This window comes from Antedon bifida, chromosome 3, assembly GCF_963402885.1.
Source record: "Antedon bifida chromosome 3, ecAntBifi1.1, whole genome shotgun sequence".
NCBI lineage: Eukaryota > Metazoa > Echinodermata > Crinoidea > Comatulida > Antedonidae > Antedon > Antedon bifida.
In genome coordinates, this window is record NC_136228.1 from 17,745,774 (window position 1) to 17,765,269 (window position 19,496).

The 19,496-nt window shown below is 31.2% G+C and overlaps 2 protein-coding genes across 2 annotated transcripts; both read left to right on the forward strand.

The window, feature by feature from the left end:
- On the forward strand, positions 1–7,190 carry LOC144838186 (uncharacterized). The gene is made up of 11 exons (XM_078693545.1): positions 1–15; positions 148–245; positions 388–483; positions 884–979; positions 1,085–1,168; positions 3,489–3,572; positions 4,316–4,411; positions 4,725–4,862; positions 5,219–5,314; positions 6,097–6,198; positions 6,434–7,190. Exons 1-11 carry the CDS (start codon positions 1–3, stop codon positions 7,188–7,190), a joined length of 1,662 nt encoding a protein of 553 aa, XP_078549671.1.
- Positions 7,191–11,541: 4,351 nt separating this feature from the next.
- LOC144838187 (uncharacterized) lies at positions 11,542–16,160 on the forward strand. The gene is made up of 11 exons (XM_078693547.1): positions 11,542–11,591; positions 11,913–12,063; positions 12,196–12,293; positions 12,433–12,612; positions 12,929–13,024; positions 13,135–13,218; positions 13,969–14,064; positions 14,378–14,515; positions 14,747–14,842; positions 15,066–15,167; positions 15,404–16,160. The coding sequence occupies exons 1-11, from the start codon at positions 11,542–11,544 to the stop codon at positions 16,158–16,160; spliced, it is 1,848 nt and encodes a 615-aa protein (XP_078549673.1).
- Positions 16,161–19,496: the final 3,336 nt, after the last annotated feature.

Genomic DNA, 19,496 nt, shown 5'->3' on the forward strand with positions numbered 1-19,496 from the left:
ATGGAAGGTAACAAGGTAGGAAAAGATTCCTAACACATCTTGCAAGTTTCACATTATTATTATCACTATTAATTAACTTTCTTTCAACAACATTTCATTTTATCTAACAAATATTAATTCAATTTCTTATTAAATAATTGTTTTAAGATCATAAGTACATTCCTGTGTCAAGTTGAATGTGCTTTGGACCATAAAAGAAACGATATGGAAGCTATTGAAATGGAAGCAGAGAAATTGAGAGAAAAGTATGAACAAAATAAAAACAGCTAAAAGGAACAATTATATTATACAACATTGTGTCCTTATTTTTATAATAGTATCAAAATGTAATGTGTTAATTGTTATATACCTGAATGTTTTATGTTATTATTATTATTATGTTTATAGAAAAAAAGCAAGTGAAAGGCTAGTAAAAGAGTTTAAGAAAAGAAACGGAGAGCTGAAGAAAGTATTAAATGAGAAGAAAGTCAGAATGATGGAAGTGTTTACAAATAAAGATGAGGAAATAAAGAAAGTTGGAAATGAAAAGAAAGATTTACAGAAAGAGTTAGAAGTTTTAAATGCCAAGTAAATGTTGAAAAGTTCATTTGAATACTAAAAATGGAGCTACAGTTATTTATTAAGCTAATTACCTATATTTTTTATTTGATAACACTTCGAACATTTTTATTTTTTAGAATGATGGAAGAGTTTAAAAACAAAGATGATGAAATGAAAAGTTTGTTAAGTGAAAAGAAAGATTTACAGAAAGAGTTAGGAGCTATAAATGCCAAGTAAATATTATTGAAATGTTTATTTTTGTATCTAAGTTTAATATTAATGGAGCAACAGTTTATTAGGCTAACCCTATGCAACACATCCAAAATGTTTATCGTAATTTCAGAATGATGGAAGATTCTAGAAACAATAGTGAGGAAATAAAGAAATTGTCAAATGACAAGAAAGAACTACAGAAAGAGTTAGAAGCTGTAAATGCCAAGTAAGTATTGAACAGTTGAACTTTTGCAATTATTTATTAAGCTAACCTTATTTGTTATTTGATTAATTTTGCCAACACATTCAAACATTTTTATCTTAATTTTAGAATGATGGAAGATTCTAGTATCAATAGTGAGGAAATAAAGATATTGTCAAAAGAAAAGAAAGAGTTGGAAGCTGTAAATACCAAGTAAGTATTAAAAGTATATCAATTCATCTTTGTAACAAATTTGAATAATAATGGAGCTACAATAATCATTTATTAAGCTAGCCCTATATCATTTTCAATACCTCGAACATTTCTATTTCAGGATGATGGAAGAGTTGAAAAATAAAGATGATGAAGTAAAGAAAGTTGGACATGAAAAGAAAGAGTTAGAAGCTGTAAATGCCCAGTAAGTATTGATCAATTCATGTTTGTAACAAATTTGAATAATAATGGAGCTACAATAACCATTTATTAAGCTAGCCCTATATCATTTTCAATACCTCAAACATTTCTATTTCAGGATGATGGAAGAGTTGAAAAATAAAGATGATGAAGTAAAGAAAGTTGGACATGAAAAGAAAGAGTTAGAAGCTGTAAATGCCCGGTAAGTATTGATCAGTTCATCTCTGTAACATAATTATTTGAATAATAATGGAGCTACAATAACCATTTATTAAGCTAGCCCTATATCATTTTCAATACCTTGAACATTTCTATTTCAGGATGATGGAAGAGTTGAAAAATAAAGATGATGAAGTAAAGAAAGTTGGAAATGAAAAGAAAGAGTTAGAAGCTGTAAATGCCCGGTAAGTATTGATCAGTTCATCTTTGTAACAAATTGGAATATTAATGGAGCTACAATAACCATTTATTAAGCTAGCCCTATATCATTTTCAATACCTCGAACATTTCTATTTCAGGATGATGGAAGACTTGAAAAATAAAGATGATGAAGTAAAGAAAGTTGGAAATGAAAAGAAAGAGTTAGAAGCTGTAAATGCCCAGTAAGTATTGATCAGTTCATCTCTGTAACATAATTATTTGAATAATAATGGAGCTACAATAACCATTTATTAAGCTAGCCCTATATCATTTTCAATACCTTGGACATTTCTATTTCAGGATGATGGAAGACTTGAAAAATAAAGATGATGAAGTAAAGAAAGTTGGAAATGAAAAGAAAGAGTTAGAAGCTGTAAATGCCCAGTAAGTATTGATCAGTTCATCTTTGTAACAAATTTGAATAATATTGGAGCTACAATAATCATTTATTAAGCTAGCCCTATATCATTTTCAATACCTCAAACATTTCTATCTCAGGATGATGGAAGAGTTGAAAAATAAAGATGATGAAGTAAAGAAAGTTGGATATGAAAAGAAAGAGTTAGAAGCTGTAAATGCCCGGTAAGTATTGATCAGTTCATCTTTGTAACAAATTTGAATAATATTGGAGCTACAATAACCATTTATTAGGCTAGCCCTATATCATTTTCAATACCTCAAACATTTCTATCTCAGGATGATGGAAGAGTTGAAAAATAAAGATGATGAAGTAAAGAAAGTTGGATATGAAAAGAAAGAGTTAGAAGCTGTAAATGCCCGGTAAGTATTGATCAGTTCATCTTTGTAACAAATTGGAATAATAATGGAGCTACAATAACCATTTATTAAGCTAGCCCTATATCATTTTCAATACCTCGAACATTTCTATTTCAGAATGATGGAAGACTTGAAAAATAAAGATGATGAAGTAAACAAAGTTGGAAATGAAAAAAAAGAGTTAGAAGCTGTAAATACCCAGTAAGTATTGATCAGTTCATCTCTGTAACATAATTATTTGAATAATAATGGAGCTACAATAATCATTTATTAAGCTAGCCCTATATCATTTTCAATACCTCAAACATTTCTATCTCAGGATGATGGAAGAGTTGAAAAATAAAGATGATGAAGTAAAGAAAGTTGGAAATGAAAAGAAAGAGTTAGAAGCTGTAAATGCCCAGTAAGTATTGATCAGTTCATCTCTGTAACATAATTATTTGAATAATAATGGAGCTACAATAATCATTTATTAAGCTAGCCCTATATCATTTTCAATACCTTGAACATTTCTATTTCAGGATGATGGAAGAGTTGAAAAATAAAGATGATGAAGTAAAGAAAGTTGGACATGAAAAGAAAGAGTTAGAAGCTGTAAATGCCCAGTAAGTATTGATCAGTTCATCTTTGTAACACATTTTAATAATAATGAAGCTACAATAACCATTTATTAAGCTAGCCCTATATCATTTTCAATACCTCAAACATTTCTATTTCAGAATGATGGAAGAGTTGATAAATAAAGATGATGAAGTAAAGAAAGTTGGACATGAAAAGAAAGAGTTAGAAGCTGTCAATGCCCAGTAAGTATTGATCAGTTCATCTCTGTAACATAATTATTTGAAATAATAATGGAGCTACAATAACCATTTATTAAGCTAGCCCTATATCATTTTAAATACCTCGAACATTTCTATTTCAGGATGATGAAAGAGTTAAAAAATAAAGATGATGAAGTAAAGAAAGTTGGAAATGAAAACAAAGAGTTAGAAGCTGTAAATTCCCAGTAAGTATTGATCAGTTCATCTTTGTAACAAATTTGAATAATAATGAAGCTACAATAACCATTTATTAAGCTAGCCCTATATCATTTTCAATACCTCAAACATTTCTATCTCAGGATGATGGAAGAGTTAAAAAATAAAGATGATGAAGTAAAGAAAGTTGGTCATGAAAAGAAAGAGTTAGAAGCTGTAAATGCCCAGTAAGTATTGATCAGTTCATCTTTGTAACATAATTATTTGAAATAATAATGGAGCTACAATAACCATTTATTAAGCTAACACTATATCATTTTCAATACCTTGAACATTTCTATTTCAGGATGACGGAAGACTTGAAAAATAAAGATGATGAAGTAAAGAAAGTTTTACATGAAAAGAAAGAGTTAGAAGCTGTAAATACCCAGTAAGTATTGATCACTTCATCTTTGTAACATAATTATTTGAATAGTAATGGAGCTACAATAACAATTTATTAAGCTAACACTATATCATTTTTCAACACATTTTCATTTCAGAATGATGGAAGAGTTTAAAAACAAAGGTGATGAAATAAAGAAAGTTGGAAATGAAAGGAAAGAGTTACAGAAAGATTTAGAATGTCTAGAAGCTGTAAATGCCAAGTAAATATTATTGAAACGTTTGCTTTTGTATCCAGGTTTAATAGTAATGGAGCTACAGTTTATTAAGCTAACCATATTTTTGATTTGATAATATTGCAACACCAACATTTTTATCTTAATTTCAGAATGATGGAAGATTCTAGAAACAATAGTGAGGAAATAGAGAAATTGTCAAATGAAAAGAAAAAAGTACAGAAAGAGTTAAAAGCTGTAAATGCCAAGTAAGTAACAGTTTTATCTTTGACAACTTTTACAGTTACTTATTAAGCTAACCCTATTTGTTATTTGATAATTTTTCAACTCATTCAAACATTTTTATTTTTAATTCAGAATGATGGAAGAGTTTAAAAACAAAGATGATGAAGTAAAGAAAGTGTTAAGTGAAAGGAAAGATTTGCAGAAAGAGTTTGAATGTCTAGAAGCTGTAAATGCCAAGTAAATATTCAAAAGTTAAATACTAGGAGCTACAGTAACCATCAATTAAGCTAATGCTATTTTCAACACATCTAACATTATGTGCAATTGTCAATTCAGGCTGAATGAGAAATATTGCCAACAGAGCAAAGAGAAAAAAGGAATTGAAAAGCTTGTAGAGGAGTTAGAGAAAAAAAATGAGCAGTTGAAGAAAGTTTTGAAAAAGAGAACAGAATTACTTAATGCTACAAACACTAAGTAAGTATAATGTTTTTATTGAAAAAGCTAACCCCATGTTGTGATAATTCACCACATCCAACATGCAAAGGATTTGTTAGCTAAATCAATTGATACCATTGAATAAAAAGCTAACCTGATATTTATTGATTATATCATTATTGTCACAACTTGTTTCCACTATTATTATCGTTATGATTATCTTCAACACCAACAATTTCATCATCATCTTCTCATCATAGTCTTCATTATCAACATTCAATACTAATCATAAATGCAACAATATTGTTGACATCTTTTTCTCAAAGTTTTTGAAATTACATGTTGTAAAAATAAAAAATATATCTTATAACTTATTAAAATATAATTCAAAACAGATATGAAAGTAAATATAAGGAAGCAAAGGAACAACTAAACGAAGCCAAGAAGATGTTAAAGAGTAAACAACGTACAGAAAGTGCAAGAAAACAAGGGTATGTGTAGGGTCCGTACAATAATAACCAAAATAGATCTAACCCCCCCCCCCCCCCCTCCCCCACCCCAGTCGGAGGGTCAACTAATGAATTTAAAATATTATATTTATAACGATGAGCTGAATTTAAAAAAAAAAATAGATAAAATGCAAAGGAAATTAGAATAATAACAATTACATGTTAAAGATGTATTGTCCCTTGAAACACAAAAAATGAAAAAAAAAATATTCTAAATTTAAATTGGCCATATCAAAGTAATGTTAAAGGTATTCACTTTAAGTCGAAAATTCGAGCCAAAAACAACAAGTTTACGTAATTAACAGGTAAATTAATTTGATTACATTTCGTCTGGAAAATCATCACAAGCGAAAGTAAACAAAGATTTCAAACCACGATTATGCATTATACATGATGCTAATTAGGATTGTTTACAACTCGTCGCGGTTGAGAAGGTGTTTTCACACAGATCGCGAGGAAGTGTTATGATTATGCATACAGAGTAGCCAAACAAGCGCGTTGCATTATGAGATATGTTTTGATCGAAAACTTTGACTGGAAGTCAAAGTTATTTTTTGAACAAAAAATTGTCTGTATTTCGGTTAAATATTTTTTTTTTTTACAAATTTTTGGTGAAAGTTAATAACTATTATGATACTTCAAAATGACCCACTTTTTTTCGAAATTAAAAAAAAAAATTTTTTTTTAATTGGTCAAAGGGACAATACATCTTTAATTACAAGCTAATTCAAAGCAAATCATTCAGGTATTGTTTATTTTTTTAGCTGTGTTGATTACGATCAAAAAGAAAGAGAATTAGAAAAGCTCAAGAAACTTTTAAGGAATGAAGAGAATAAGGTTATGGAATTGTTTGAAGAAGTTCAAAGGTAGGATTATCTTATGTCATCACAAGCCCATAAATAGGATTCTGATGTTGACTTTTTTTAAAACTGAGAATGCTATTGCTTGGCTTCTTCAAGTGTTATGAAAGAGTGTTCTCATTAACAGATAATTATTTTTTATTGTAGGCCTAACAATTTATATAAGCAGGCAATATATTTTCTGATATTTCTGTAAACAAAATGGTAAATTATTTAACTTCTTTACTTTAAAAAAAAATAGAATTCAGCTATCGGCTCAAACAGATTCAAACCAAGGAAAAGACAAGACAGATGTATTACTGAGTCTCCTGCCAACCGTGAACGTGATCAACCAGAAGGATCTAAAACCAGTCGACGAGACGAAAACACCAGTGGTCATCGGTCAAGGCGCTTTCGGGGAAGTTTCTCTGATGAGACACAATCCAACCAACTCACTGGTTGCTGTCAAAACCATCTTAAATGGCAGTGCAGATAACATCAAAATAGAGGCTCGCACAATGCAACTATGTTCTGCTCACCCATCATTTCCGTTCATGTTTGGCGTAGTAAGAGATGATAATAACATCATTCAAATTGTCTCTTCATTTGTTGGAGTTGACAGTTCATCTCTTACTCTTAGAAAAGCAATAAAGAGTAAATTCGCCAACATGAATAGGAGGTCAATTCTTAACATCCTATTGACAGTATCTGATGGTGTGAAGTTTCTCCACCGGAACAAAATTGCACATAATGACATAAAGGCAGAAAACATTCTCCTTTCACATGAAAGTGAAGAATGGATGGGCAAGATTATTGACATGGGTGGAATAACATCACCACTTGTGGAACCACCTGCTGCTGAAGTAACATCAAGCGACATCTTTGCCCTCTGCTTTGTTATTTGTGAAGTAGCCCAGGCATGCCATTGGCAGCAACTTAATGAGTTGGCTGTGAGATGCAAGAAAACTCGACCACCGATTGACGATCTCATCTCTCTTCTATCCAAACTTAATATCTAAAAATAAAACTCTTACCAGTATAACACATTCATTATGTTCAAATTCAATAATCATTATTACATTTTATACTGAATCTCTGTTTTAATCATATTTGCAACTTTCAAAATGTGCAATATTTGGATTGTAATAATTATTTATAGATTTTTATACAAAGAAATGTATTAAAACAATACGGTATATATATTTTTATGGCAAATAAATATTTTGGTAAAACTTTACTAACAAAATGATATCTAAAATGTGTTTGTTGTTCGTTTAGACAATATTGGTAGGCCTACTGTAAATCGTTTCGTTGTAAAAACAGAAAGGGTTGCTTTTCGTGACTGATCCTCGGGAATTATTGTGCAACCTGATACAGAGACAGTGGTAGTGATGACTGGAGCGGTAATAATGCAAGCTGTTTACATGCTCTTTTTTTATCATGTGCTTCAGTAGTGTGTGATATCTTAATAACAGATACCTCTGAAAGCTATCGGTTTAACGACACATAGGTTTGAGAGATCACACAAGCACGTCGGTTTTAAGTTTGTAAAGTACAGTGCTTATAGTGTGTGATATAACATAAGCCCCTTCTACCTAGTACATTTCCCAAACACTGATTCGAAAAAATATTGTCAATACATTCGCTTTTATTTGCACACCTAAACTAAATAAAAGAACGTACTGGCAGTAACCCGAGCTCCGCCTTAATATGTGGTTATATAATAATTCGCATAGGATGAGTAAGTATAATAAAAGCACAACACTCTTCCCTAATAAAAGTACTCTGACAAATTATTTTAAAAAAAAATTGTCAAGAATAAAATTATTGATTTGTTTATGCATTTGATTTCGCCATGCAAACCTTCAAACAATTATCATTGATTTTGTTATACATGAAGTATTCCTTCACTTTAAAATATCTGTAAGCCCAAAATGAAAGCAATCCTGGATATGGGACTTTACGAACATAAAAGACGCTGTGAATATTAATCTAGGGTGCACATCATAAATTGACAACATGCATGAGAGGGACATGCACGTTGAACTCTGTCAGTCAGTCGGCAGTTTAAAACATTTCAATGATAACATATGAATTAGTAATTTATAGAATTAAGATGTGAAGTATTGTAATAAAACAACTGCGCTTACGGACCTGAAATCAACAATAAAAATGTGCACATGGTGGTGGTAGTCGAAATTAGATGATGAACGCGCCACTAAAGTATACATTACCAAACTATATATTTTTCATGGTGTATTTTATTTAATATTTGTTTGTTTCTTTGTGTGAGAGCTTTGTTTTTAATTATGCTCAGAAATAGTGATGTGTATGCAATAAGTCACATTTACCTATAGATAGAATAAAAAAGTATTTAGGCAATCAACAAAATATTAGTTATTTGTCATGGTAATTTTTTTTTCAGTTTTATTGTAATAAATCTAATAAGTATCAGAAATTAAAATATTAATATATGGTAATTTAACATGCCATTTTAATGATAATGTATGTGCCAGAATATTATTATCTTAATCAATTATATTGGCTTAGCAGAAATAAAGCTTGCTGTTAATAAAATTCCTGTCACAATAATTAACAATAAAACAATGATGGATTTAAAAACACTTTATCATCATAATTATGTACGTAACCATATTTTGTTTTTAGTATAGTAGACCTAGATTTATTGGTGCTTGCATGTTTGTAATTTAGAAAATATTTTATGATTATTTACGATAAATGTACTTTTATAAATAGAAAAAATGTCTTCTCTATTCTGTGTGTTTTGCACATTTTGTAAGGTGAATTGTTTCAGATGGAAATCAAGCAAGTCACCAGAAATTAGTTCCAGGACCGACGTGTGCAGAGTATGACGCTACTACTAGTACGATATTAATTATTAAAATGTAATTATATTTTAATTTCATATTGTTCCGGAAAACTTCTGATGTGTGTGCAACTTTTTATATGACTAGACTGAGGATGACTCTCTAAATGTTATGGTGATTGGTTACTCTATAGTCACTGCCAATATAATGTTCTGCTACTCTAAAAAAAACAATGGCGCCACCTATCATCAAGTTAGTTTGCAAAAAAAATAGGCAAAGCAAATAAATCGTCTTTTGTGGCAATAATAGACTAGTCCAGATTTTCATATGCTGTAGGCATTTCATGTTAAAAGCGAATGTTTTAGGGTAGTTTTTAGGGTGCTGGATTGGTTTACCCGACTCAATTTTTATATCTCCACCATTTCAGACTTATTTTGGTTTATAATATAACTAATTGACTTTTAAGTTGTCAAATTTCTTTCAACGGTGACGGAACGTTTTGCCGAACGCCACTTCGCCGCCCGGAAATTTTTTCGATAACTGTAATCATCATCATTTTGTCCGCCCGAATGGCATCCAAGTTATTTTTCTTGCACCGCCTAGTGGCGCTATACAATCTTTGCTTTTCTTCCATTTATACGGTTGCCACCCCGCTTATCTTCCCATTGGATCTTCATCCAATTCTCCAGGCCTCCCTGCCACTGATTCATGTTGTAGAAAAAAAAAGGGGCAAAAAGGGATCTTCATCCAAATACACATGTTCGGCTAGGGTAGCGCTTTCCCATTGGATCTTCATCCAATTATCCTGGCCTCCCTGCTGTTGCTTCATGTGGAAAAAAAATGGATCTTCATCCAAACCATAATAGCAAAATGCGAATTGCTGAAAATAACATTAATAAATGGTCGTCACAAAATAATATGCGTATAAACGAAAAAAAACCTGTATAAATATAGAAAAATAGCGAAAGATGCGATTTCAGTAACAACAACCAAAAAAAAAGTTGTCTTCTTCCCTGGGCAAACACAGATAGATGGCCTAGCGTTTATGATGATCGGAAGTTACAAGTACCACCTTCATCGGGGACCTGACGTTCACATTCAACGCAAACATATACATATATTCATGGCTGCAGTCGCGTGTGCAAATTTGAGTTACCGTACATCTTCCAATAGTAACCCACACTCTAATAGTAACTCCCCTCTAATTAGTAACCCACCTTATAAGTCAATCTATAATAATAACCCACTACTCTAATAGTAACCCATGGGGTTACTATTAGTTGTAATAGTAACCCATGGGGGTTACTATTAGAGTCACAAAAACTATTGAAAAAATGACTGGTCGTTTATGATGCAGCCGTATTTCGAAAACAAGGAGATAATGCATGTTGATCTCGGGAGTGGGGGAGGATTGAGTGTTTTTGAGTTCATAAAATAAAGTTAGAGTTCAACCAAATTTGTTTATTTGTACTGATTTATTATTTTGCTATGAGTTGCTGACCGGAAACGTTGAGGATGGGCTACTATTTTCAGGTGCCTAATTTAAGATTAGTAATAGTAACCCACTACTCTAATAGTAACCCCCTTCTAAAAAGTAATAGTAACCCACCCTAAAAAACAATCAAAGAATAATAACCAAGGGTTACAATTAGATTTACGGTAGTGTTTACCGACCGACCAACCGACCGCCGACATAGTGAGCTGTAGACTAAAAATAAGCTATGATCGTTTTGCTATTAGCTATAAGGAAGTGTAAGTTCCGGCGAACTACGGGTGCCATTTATCATAATTTATTTAATTGTACGTGCGAGAGTACCATTTCCGGCCGGCCATCTAGAAGGGGTGTCCTTTAAAATTAATGTCATATTATATTGTTACCGTATATAAGTGTGTTATTTTTTATACTATATTTCAATATCTATTTTTGTGATAAGTGAGCAATGCAATTTCCAGTATATTTGGACAATAAAAGTTATCTGTATCTGTAAAAATTTGCTTCACCACATAGCCCACAATTTTCTTTTTTTTAATCACGTATTCACACTTATACACTACTTTGTTTATGTTTCATGGCAACAATTTCGTACTGCGCGCGTATCTGCTACTTGGTTTTACGTCCTCTGTCACCGGATCATTCCAGTAGCACATTAAATTTGATAACACGCCTCAATAATATGAATTAATAACAATAGTAAAAATTACTAGAATTAAAGGAATGAGTTATACTAATGATATATACTAATACTACAGAATTTGAATTAATTGATTAATAAGATAATCAATATAGTTTTTTTGTAAAGCAAACAATGGGTTTATGACGTCGACTGTAGTGCGTATTTAGAACATAAATCCGGACACGCGACATTGTTTTTATGACGTACAAGTGTGGCACGCACACTGAAATGTATAAAAGGCACCCGAAATCGGAGCTCAGGCGCGCCTCATATCAGTCGTCAGAATTGTTTTTTCTGGTTTTAAATACGACGAATTAATTTACCTTTACGCATCCTAAATATTTGTATTTATACGTCTAACTAGCAATATGAATTCTAGCATCAATATACTTCCTTTTTGGCGCCGTTCATCACGACGGTAAGTTTTTTAACCACCACCAGCCTCTAACTAGGGTAGCGCCTAGCCTAGGCCTAGCCTAGTTTAGGCCATTAGGGCTAGGGCCTAGCTATGCCTAAAACTCTGCTCGTCCTACATAATGCCTTTCCTGACCCAGCATAGGCCTGGGTTATTTTTTTTATTTCCATTAGCTTTACATCTAGTAGGCTGCTAGGCCCTAGGCCTACTTAATACTATAGTAATTACTAATAATAGGAATAGAAGCCCATGTATTGTAATTTATTTTCAAATTGAATTTCATCAAATAAAACAATGTCTGGATTCATTCTATTTGTACTGTAGCTTTGATCCGCAACTGCAGAAAACAAGTCTGTTGAGGAAGAAGCCAGTAACAAGATCATTCCAACCAGATGCTGATCCACTTTCAGCATCAAAAAGAAATACTGTTAATCCAGGTGATTTAGTATTTATGCAGACAATGGAAGGTAACAAGGTAGGAAAAGATTCCTAACACATCTTGCAAGTTTCACATTATTATTATCACTATTAATTAACTTTTTTTCAACAACATTTCATTTTATCTAACAAATATTAATTCAATTTCTTATTAAATAATTGTTTTAAGATCATAAGTACATTCCTGTGTCAAGTTGAATGTGCTTTGGACCATAAGAGAAACGATATGGAAGCTATTGAAATGGAAGCAGAGAAATTGAGAGAAAAGTATGAACAAAATAAAAACAGCTAAAAGGAACAATTATATTATACAATATTGTGTCCTTATTTTTATAATAGTATCAAAATGTAATGTGTTAATTGTTATATGCCTGAATGTTTTATGTTATTATTATTATGTTTATAGAAAAAAAGCAAGTGAAAGGCTAGTAAAAGAGTTTAAGAAAAGAAACGGAGAGCTGAAGAAAGTATTAAATGAGAAGAAAGTCAGAATGATGGAAGTGTTTACAAACAAAGATGAGGAAATAAAGAAAGTTGGAAATGAAAAGAAAGATTTACAGAAAGAGTTAGAAGTTTTAAATGCCAAGTAAATGTTGAAAAGTTCATTTGAATACTAAAAATGGAGCTACAGTTATTTATTAAGCTAATTACCTATATTTTTTATTTGATAACACTTCGAACATTTTTATTTTTTAGAATGATGGAAGAGCTTAAAAACAAAGATGATGAAATGAAAAGTTTGTTAAGTGAAAAGAAAGATTTACAGAAAGAGTTAGGAGCTATAAATGCCAAGTAAATATTATTGAAATGTTTATTTTTGTATCTAAGTTTAATATTAATGGAGCAACAGTTTATTAGGCTAACCCTATGCAACACATCCAAAATGTTTATCGTAATTTCAGAATGATGGAAGATTCTAGAAACAATAGTGAGGAAATAAAGAAATTGTCAAATGACAAGAAAGAACTACAGAAAGAGTTAGAAGCTTTAATTGCCAAGTAAGTATTGAACAGTTTTATCTTAACTTTTGCAATTATTTATTAAGCTAAACCTTATTTGTTATTTGATAATTTGCCAACACATTCAAACATTTTTATCTTAATTTTAGAATGATGGAAGATTCTAGTATCAATAGTGAGGAAATAAAGATATTGTCAAAAGAAAAGAAAGAGTTGGAAGCTGTAAATACCAAGTAAGTATTATAAGTATATCAATTCATCTTTGTAACAAATTTGAATAATAATGGAGCTACAATAACCATTTATTAAGCTAGCCCTATATCATTTTCAATACTTCGAACATTTCTATTTCAGAATGATGGAAGAGTTGAAAAATAAAGATGATGAAGTAAAGAAAGTTGGACATGAAAAGAAAGAGTTAGAAGCTGTAAATGCCCAGTAAGTATTGATCAGTTCATCTTTGTAACATAATTATTTGAAATAATAATGGAGCTACAATAACCATTTATTAAGCTAACACTATATCATTTTCAATACCTTGAACATTTCTATTTCAGGATGACGGAAGACTTGAAAAATAAAGATGATGAAGTAAAGAAAGTTATACATGAAAAGAAAGAGTTAGAAGCTGTAAATACCCAGTAAGTATTGATCACTTCATCTTTGTAACATAATTATTTGAATAGTAATGGAGCTACAATAACAATTTATTAAGCTAACACTATATCATTTTTCAACACATTTTCATTTCAGAATGATGGAAGAGTTTAAAAACAAAGGTGATGAAATAAAGAAAGTTGGAGATGAAAGGAAAGAGTTACAGAAAGATTTAGAATGTCTAGAGGCTGTAAATGCCAAGTAAATATTATTGAAATGTTTGCTTTTGTATCTAGGTTTAATAGTAATGGAGCTACAGTTTATTAAGCTAACCATATTTTTGATTTGATAATATTGCAACACCAACATTTTTATCTTAATTTCAGAATGATGGAAGATTCTAGAAACAATAGTGAGGAAATAGAGAAATTGTCAAATGAAAAGAAAAAAGTACAGAAAGAGTTAAAAGCTGTAAATGCCAAGTAAGTAACAGTTTTATCTTTGACAACTTTTACAGTTACTTATTAAGCTAACCCTATTTGTTATTTGATAATTTTTCAACTCATTCAAACATTTTTATTTTTAATTCAGAATGATGGAAGAGTTTAAAAACAAAGATGATGAAGTAAAGAAAGTGTTAAGTGAAAGGAAAGATTTGCAGAAAGAGTTTGAATGTCTAGAAGCTGTAAATGCCAAGTAAATATTCAAAAGTTAAATACTAGGAGCTACAGTAACCATCAATTAAGCTAATGCTATTTTCAACACATCTAACATTATGTGCAATTGTCAATTCAGGCTGAATGAGAAATATTGCCAACAGAGCAAAGAGAAAAAAGGAATTGAAAAGCTTGTAGAGGAGTTAGAGAAAAAAAATGAGCAGTTGAAGAAAGTTTTGAAAAAGAGAACAGAATTACTTAATGCTACAAACACTAAGTAAGTATAATGTTTTTATTGAAAAGCTAACCCCATGTTGTGATAATTCACCACATCTTCAACACCAACAATTTCATCATCATCTTCTCATCATAGTCTTCATTATCAACATTCAATACTAATCATAAATGCAACAATATTGTTGACATCTTTTTCTCAAAGTTTTTGAAATTACATGTTGTAAAAATAAAAAATATATCTTATAACTTATTAAAATATAATTCAAAACAGATATGAAAGTAAATATAAGGAAGCAAAGGAACAACTAAACGAAGCCAAGAAGATGTTAAAGAGTAAACAACGTACAGAAAGTGCAAGAAAACAAGGGTATGTGTAGGGTCCGTACAATAATAACCAAAATAGATCTAACCCCCCCCCCCCCCAGTCGGAGGGTCAACTAATGAATTTAAAATATTATATTTATAACGATGAGCTGAATTTAAAAAAAAAAAAAATAGATAAAATGCAAAGGAAATTAGAATAATAACTAATACATGTTAATTACAAGCTAATTCAAAGCAAATCATTCAGGTATTGTTTATTTTTTTAGCTGTGTGGATTACGATCAAAAAGAAAGAGAATTAGAAAAGCTCAAGAAACTTTTAAAGAATGAAGAGAATAAGGTTATGGAATTGTTTGAAGAAGTTCAAAGGTAGGATTATCTTATGTCATCACAAGCCCATAAATAGGATTCTGATGTTGACTTTTTAAAAAACTGAAAATGCTATTGCTTGGCTTCTTCAAGTGTTATGAAAGAGTCTCCTCATTAACAGATAATTATTTTTTATTGTAGGCCTAACAATTTATATAAGCAGGCAATATATTATCTGATATTTCTGTAAACAAAATGGTAAATTATTTATCTTCTTTACTTTAAAAAAAAAATAGAATTCAGCTATCGGCTCAAACAGATTCAAACCAAGGAAAAGACAAGACAGATGTATTACTGAGTCTCCTGCCAACCGTGAACGTGATCAACCAGAAGGATCTAAAACCAGTCGACGAGAAGAAAACACCAGTGGTCATCGGTCAAGGCGCTTTCGGGGAAGTTTCTCTGATGAGACACAATCCAACCAACTCACTGGTTGCTGTCAAAACCATCTTAAATGGCAGTGCAGATAACATCAAAATAGAGGCTCGCACAATGCAACTATGTTCTGCTCACCCATCATTTCCGTTCATGTTTGGCGTAGTAAGAGATGATAATAACATCATTCAAATTGTCTCTTCATTTGTTGGAGTTGACAGTTCATCTCTTACTCTTAGAAAAGCAATAAAGAGTAAATTCGCCAACATGAATAGGAGGTCAATTCTTAACATCCTATTGACAGTATCTGATGGTGTGAAGTTTCTCCACCGGAACAAAATTGCACACAATGACATAAAGGCAGAAAACATTCTCCTTTCACATGAAAGTGAAGAATGGATGGGCAAGATTATTGACATGGGTGGAATAACATCACCACTTGTGGAACCACCTGCTGCTGAAGTAACATCAAGCGACATCTTTGCCCTCTGCTTTGTTATTTGTGAAGTAGCCCAGGCATGCCATTGGCAGCAACTTAATGAGTTGGCTGTGAGATGCAAGAAAACTCGACCACCGATTGACGATCTCATCTCTCTTCTATCCAAACTTAATATCTAAAAATAAAACTCTTACCAGTATAACACATTCATTATGTTCAAATTCAATAATCATTATTACATTTTATACTGAATCTCTGTTTTAATCATATTTTCAACTTTCAAAATGTGCAATATTTGGATTGTAATAATTATTTATAGATTTTTATACAAAGAAATGTATTAAAACAATACGGTATATATATTTTTATGGCAAATAAATATTTTGGTGAAACTTTACTAACAAAATGATATCTAAAATGTGTTTGTTGTTCGTTTAGACAATATTTGTAGGCCTACTGTAAATCGTTTCGTTGTAAAAGGCCAGGTGCGGGCAAAAAATTTCTATTGATCATACATTCCAATAATTATCGATCTATAGTTTCCTCTATGTTTCATAATTTTTGGGATTTTATTTGTGTTACACAAGCTTGTTATCAGTGGGGGGATAGTTCAAATTACACAGTAAAATCTCTATTCTTTTGTACACAAATTTTGTAAATAGAGAGGCATTTTAAAAGGCTATTAAAAATAAACGGTGTGGTAAAAAATGTTATCAGATGAATAAATATAGGTAATATAACTTTAATATTACATTTCTGGTATTTTTATTCAACTTCAGATTTTTATTTTCATGCTATAGCTAAAATTATCCACTGTATATCCACCATCTTTTTTTCACTTTCTAGGGAGTCACCAGACATGTTATTACATTAGGTTAACTACCTAACTACTGAAAAAAATGTCTTTTTGGCAGAATTTGGCCAAATTTTGTATTTGACCATATTAAGGGAAATTCATGTTTTTTCGTCTTGATTTCTATTACAAATATTTGATTTATGTACTATTAACCAAATATCATATTTAAAATCCATGCCTGTACCTGAGCTTAAAAACAGAAAGGGTTGCTTTTCGTGACGGATCCTCGCGAATTATTTTGCAACCTGATACAGAGACAGTGGTGGTGATGACTGGAGCGGTAATAATGCAAGCTGTTTACATGCTCTTTTTTTATCATGTGCTTCAGTAGTGTGTGATATCTTAATAACAGACACCTCTGAAAGCTATCGGTTTAACGACACATAGGTTTGAGAGATCACACAAGAACGTCGGTTTTAAGTTTGTAAAGTACAGTGCTTATAGTGTGTGATATAACATAAGCCCCTTCTACCTAGTCTAAGTGTCTGAGTACATTTCCCAAACTGATTTGAAAAAATATTGTCAATACATTCGCTTTTATTTGCACACCTAAACTAAATAAAAGAACGTACTGGCAGTAACCCGAGCTCCGCCTTAATATGTGGTTATATAATAATTCGCATAGGATGAGTAAGTATAATAAAAGCACAACACTCTTCCCTAATAAAAGTACTCTGACAAATTATAAAAAAAAAAAAATTGTCAAGAATAAAATTATTGATTTGTTTATGCATTTGATTTCGCCATGCAAACCTTCAAACAATTATCATTGATTTTGTTATACATGAAGTATTCCTTCACTTTAAAATATCTGTAAGCCCAAAATGAAAGCAATCCTGGATATGGGACTTTACGAACATAAAAGACGCTGTGAATATTAATCTAGGGTGCACATCATAAATTGACAACATGCATGAGAGGGACATGCACGTTGAACTCTGTCAGTCAGTCGGCAGTTTAAAACATTTCAATGATAACATATGAATTAGTAATTTATAGAATTAAGATGTGAAGTATTGTAATAAAACAACTGCGCTTACGGACCTGAAATCAACAATAAAAATGTGCACATGGTGGTGGTAGTCGAAATTAGATGATGAACACGTCACTAAAGTATACATTACCAAACTATATATTTTTCATGGTGTATTTTATTTAATATTTGTTTGTTTCTTTGTGTGAGAGCTTTGTTTTTAATTATGCTCAGAAATAGTGATGTGTATGCTATAAGTCACATTTACCTATAGATAGAATAAAAAAGTATTTAGGCAATCAACAAAATATTAGTTATTTGTCATGGTAATTTTTTTTTCAGTTTTATTGTAATAAATCTAATAAGTATCAGAAATTAAAATATTAATATATGGTAATTTAACATGCCATTTTAATGATAATGTATGTGCCAGAATATTATTATCTTAATCAATTATATTGGCTTAGCAGAAATAAAGCTTACTGTTAATAAAATTCCTGTCACAATAATTAACAATAAAACAATGATGGATTTAAAAACACTTTATCATCATAATTATGTACGTAACCATATTTTGTTTTTAGTATAGTAGACCTAGATTTATTGGTGCTTGCATGTTTGTAATTTAGAAAATATTTTATGATTATTTACGATAAATGTACTTTTATAAATAGACAAAATGTCTTCTCTATTCTGTGTGTTTTGCACATTTTGTAAGGTGAATTGTTTCAGATGGAAATCAAGCAAGTCACCAGAAATTAGTTCCAGGACCGACGTGTGCAGTATGACGCTACTACTAGTACGATATTAATTATTAAAATGTAATTATATTTTAATTTCATATTGTTCCGGAAAACTTCTGATGTGTGTGCAACTTTTTATATGACTAGACTGAGGATGACTCTCTAAATGTTATGGTGATTGGTTACTCTATAGTCACTGCCAATATAATGTTCTGCTACTCTAAAAAAACCAATGGCGCCACCTATCATCAAGTTAGTTTGCAAAAAAAATAGGCAAAGCAAATAAATCGTCTTTTGTGGCAATAATATAATAGACTAGTCCAGATTTTCATATGCTGTAGGCATTTCATGTTAAAAGCGAATGTTTTAGGGTAGTTTTTAGGGTGCTGGATTGGTTTACCCGACTCAATTTTTAGATCTCCACCATTTCAGACTTATTTTGGTTTATAATATAACTAATTGACTTTTAAGTTGTCAAATTTCTTTCAACGGTGACGGAACGTTTTGCCGAACGCCACTTCGCCGACAATTCACCGACCGGAAATTTTTTCGATAACTGTAATCATCATCATTTTGTCCGCCCGAATGGCATCCAAGTTATTTTTCTTGCACCGCCTAGTGGCGCTATACAATCTTTGCTTTTCTGCCATTTATACGGTTGCCACCCCGCTTATCTTCCCATTGGATCTTCATCCAATTCTCCAGGCCTCCCTGCCACTGATTCATGTTGTAGACAAAAAAAAAGGGGAAAAAAGGTATCTTCATCCAAATACACATGTTCGGCTAGGGTAGCGCTTTCCCATTGGATCTTCATCCAATTATCCTGGCCTCCCTGCTGTTGCTTCATGTGGAAAAAAAATGGATCTTCATCCAAACCATAATAGCAAAATGCGAATTGCTGAAAATAACATTAATAAATGGTCGTCACAAAATAATATGCGTA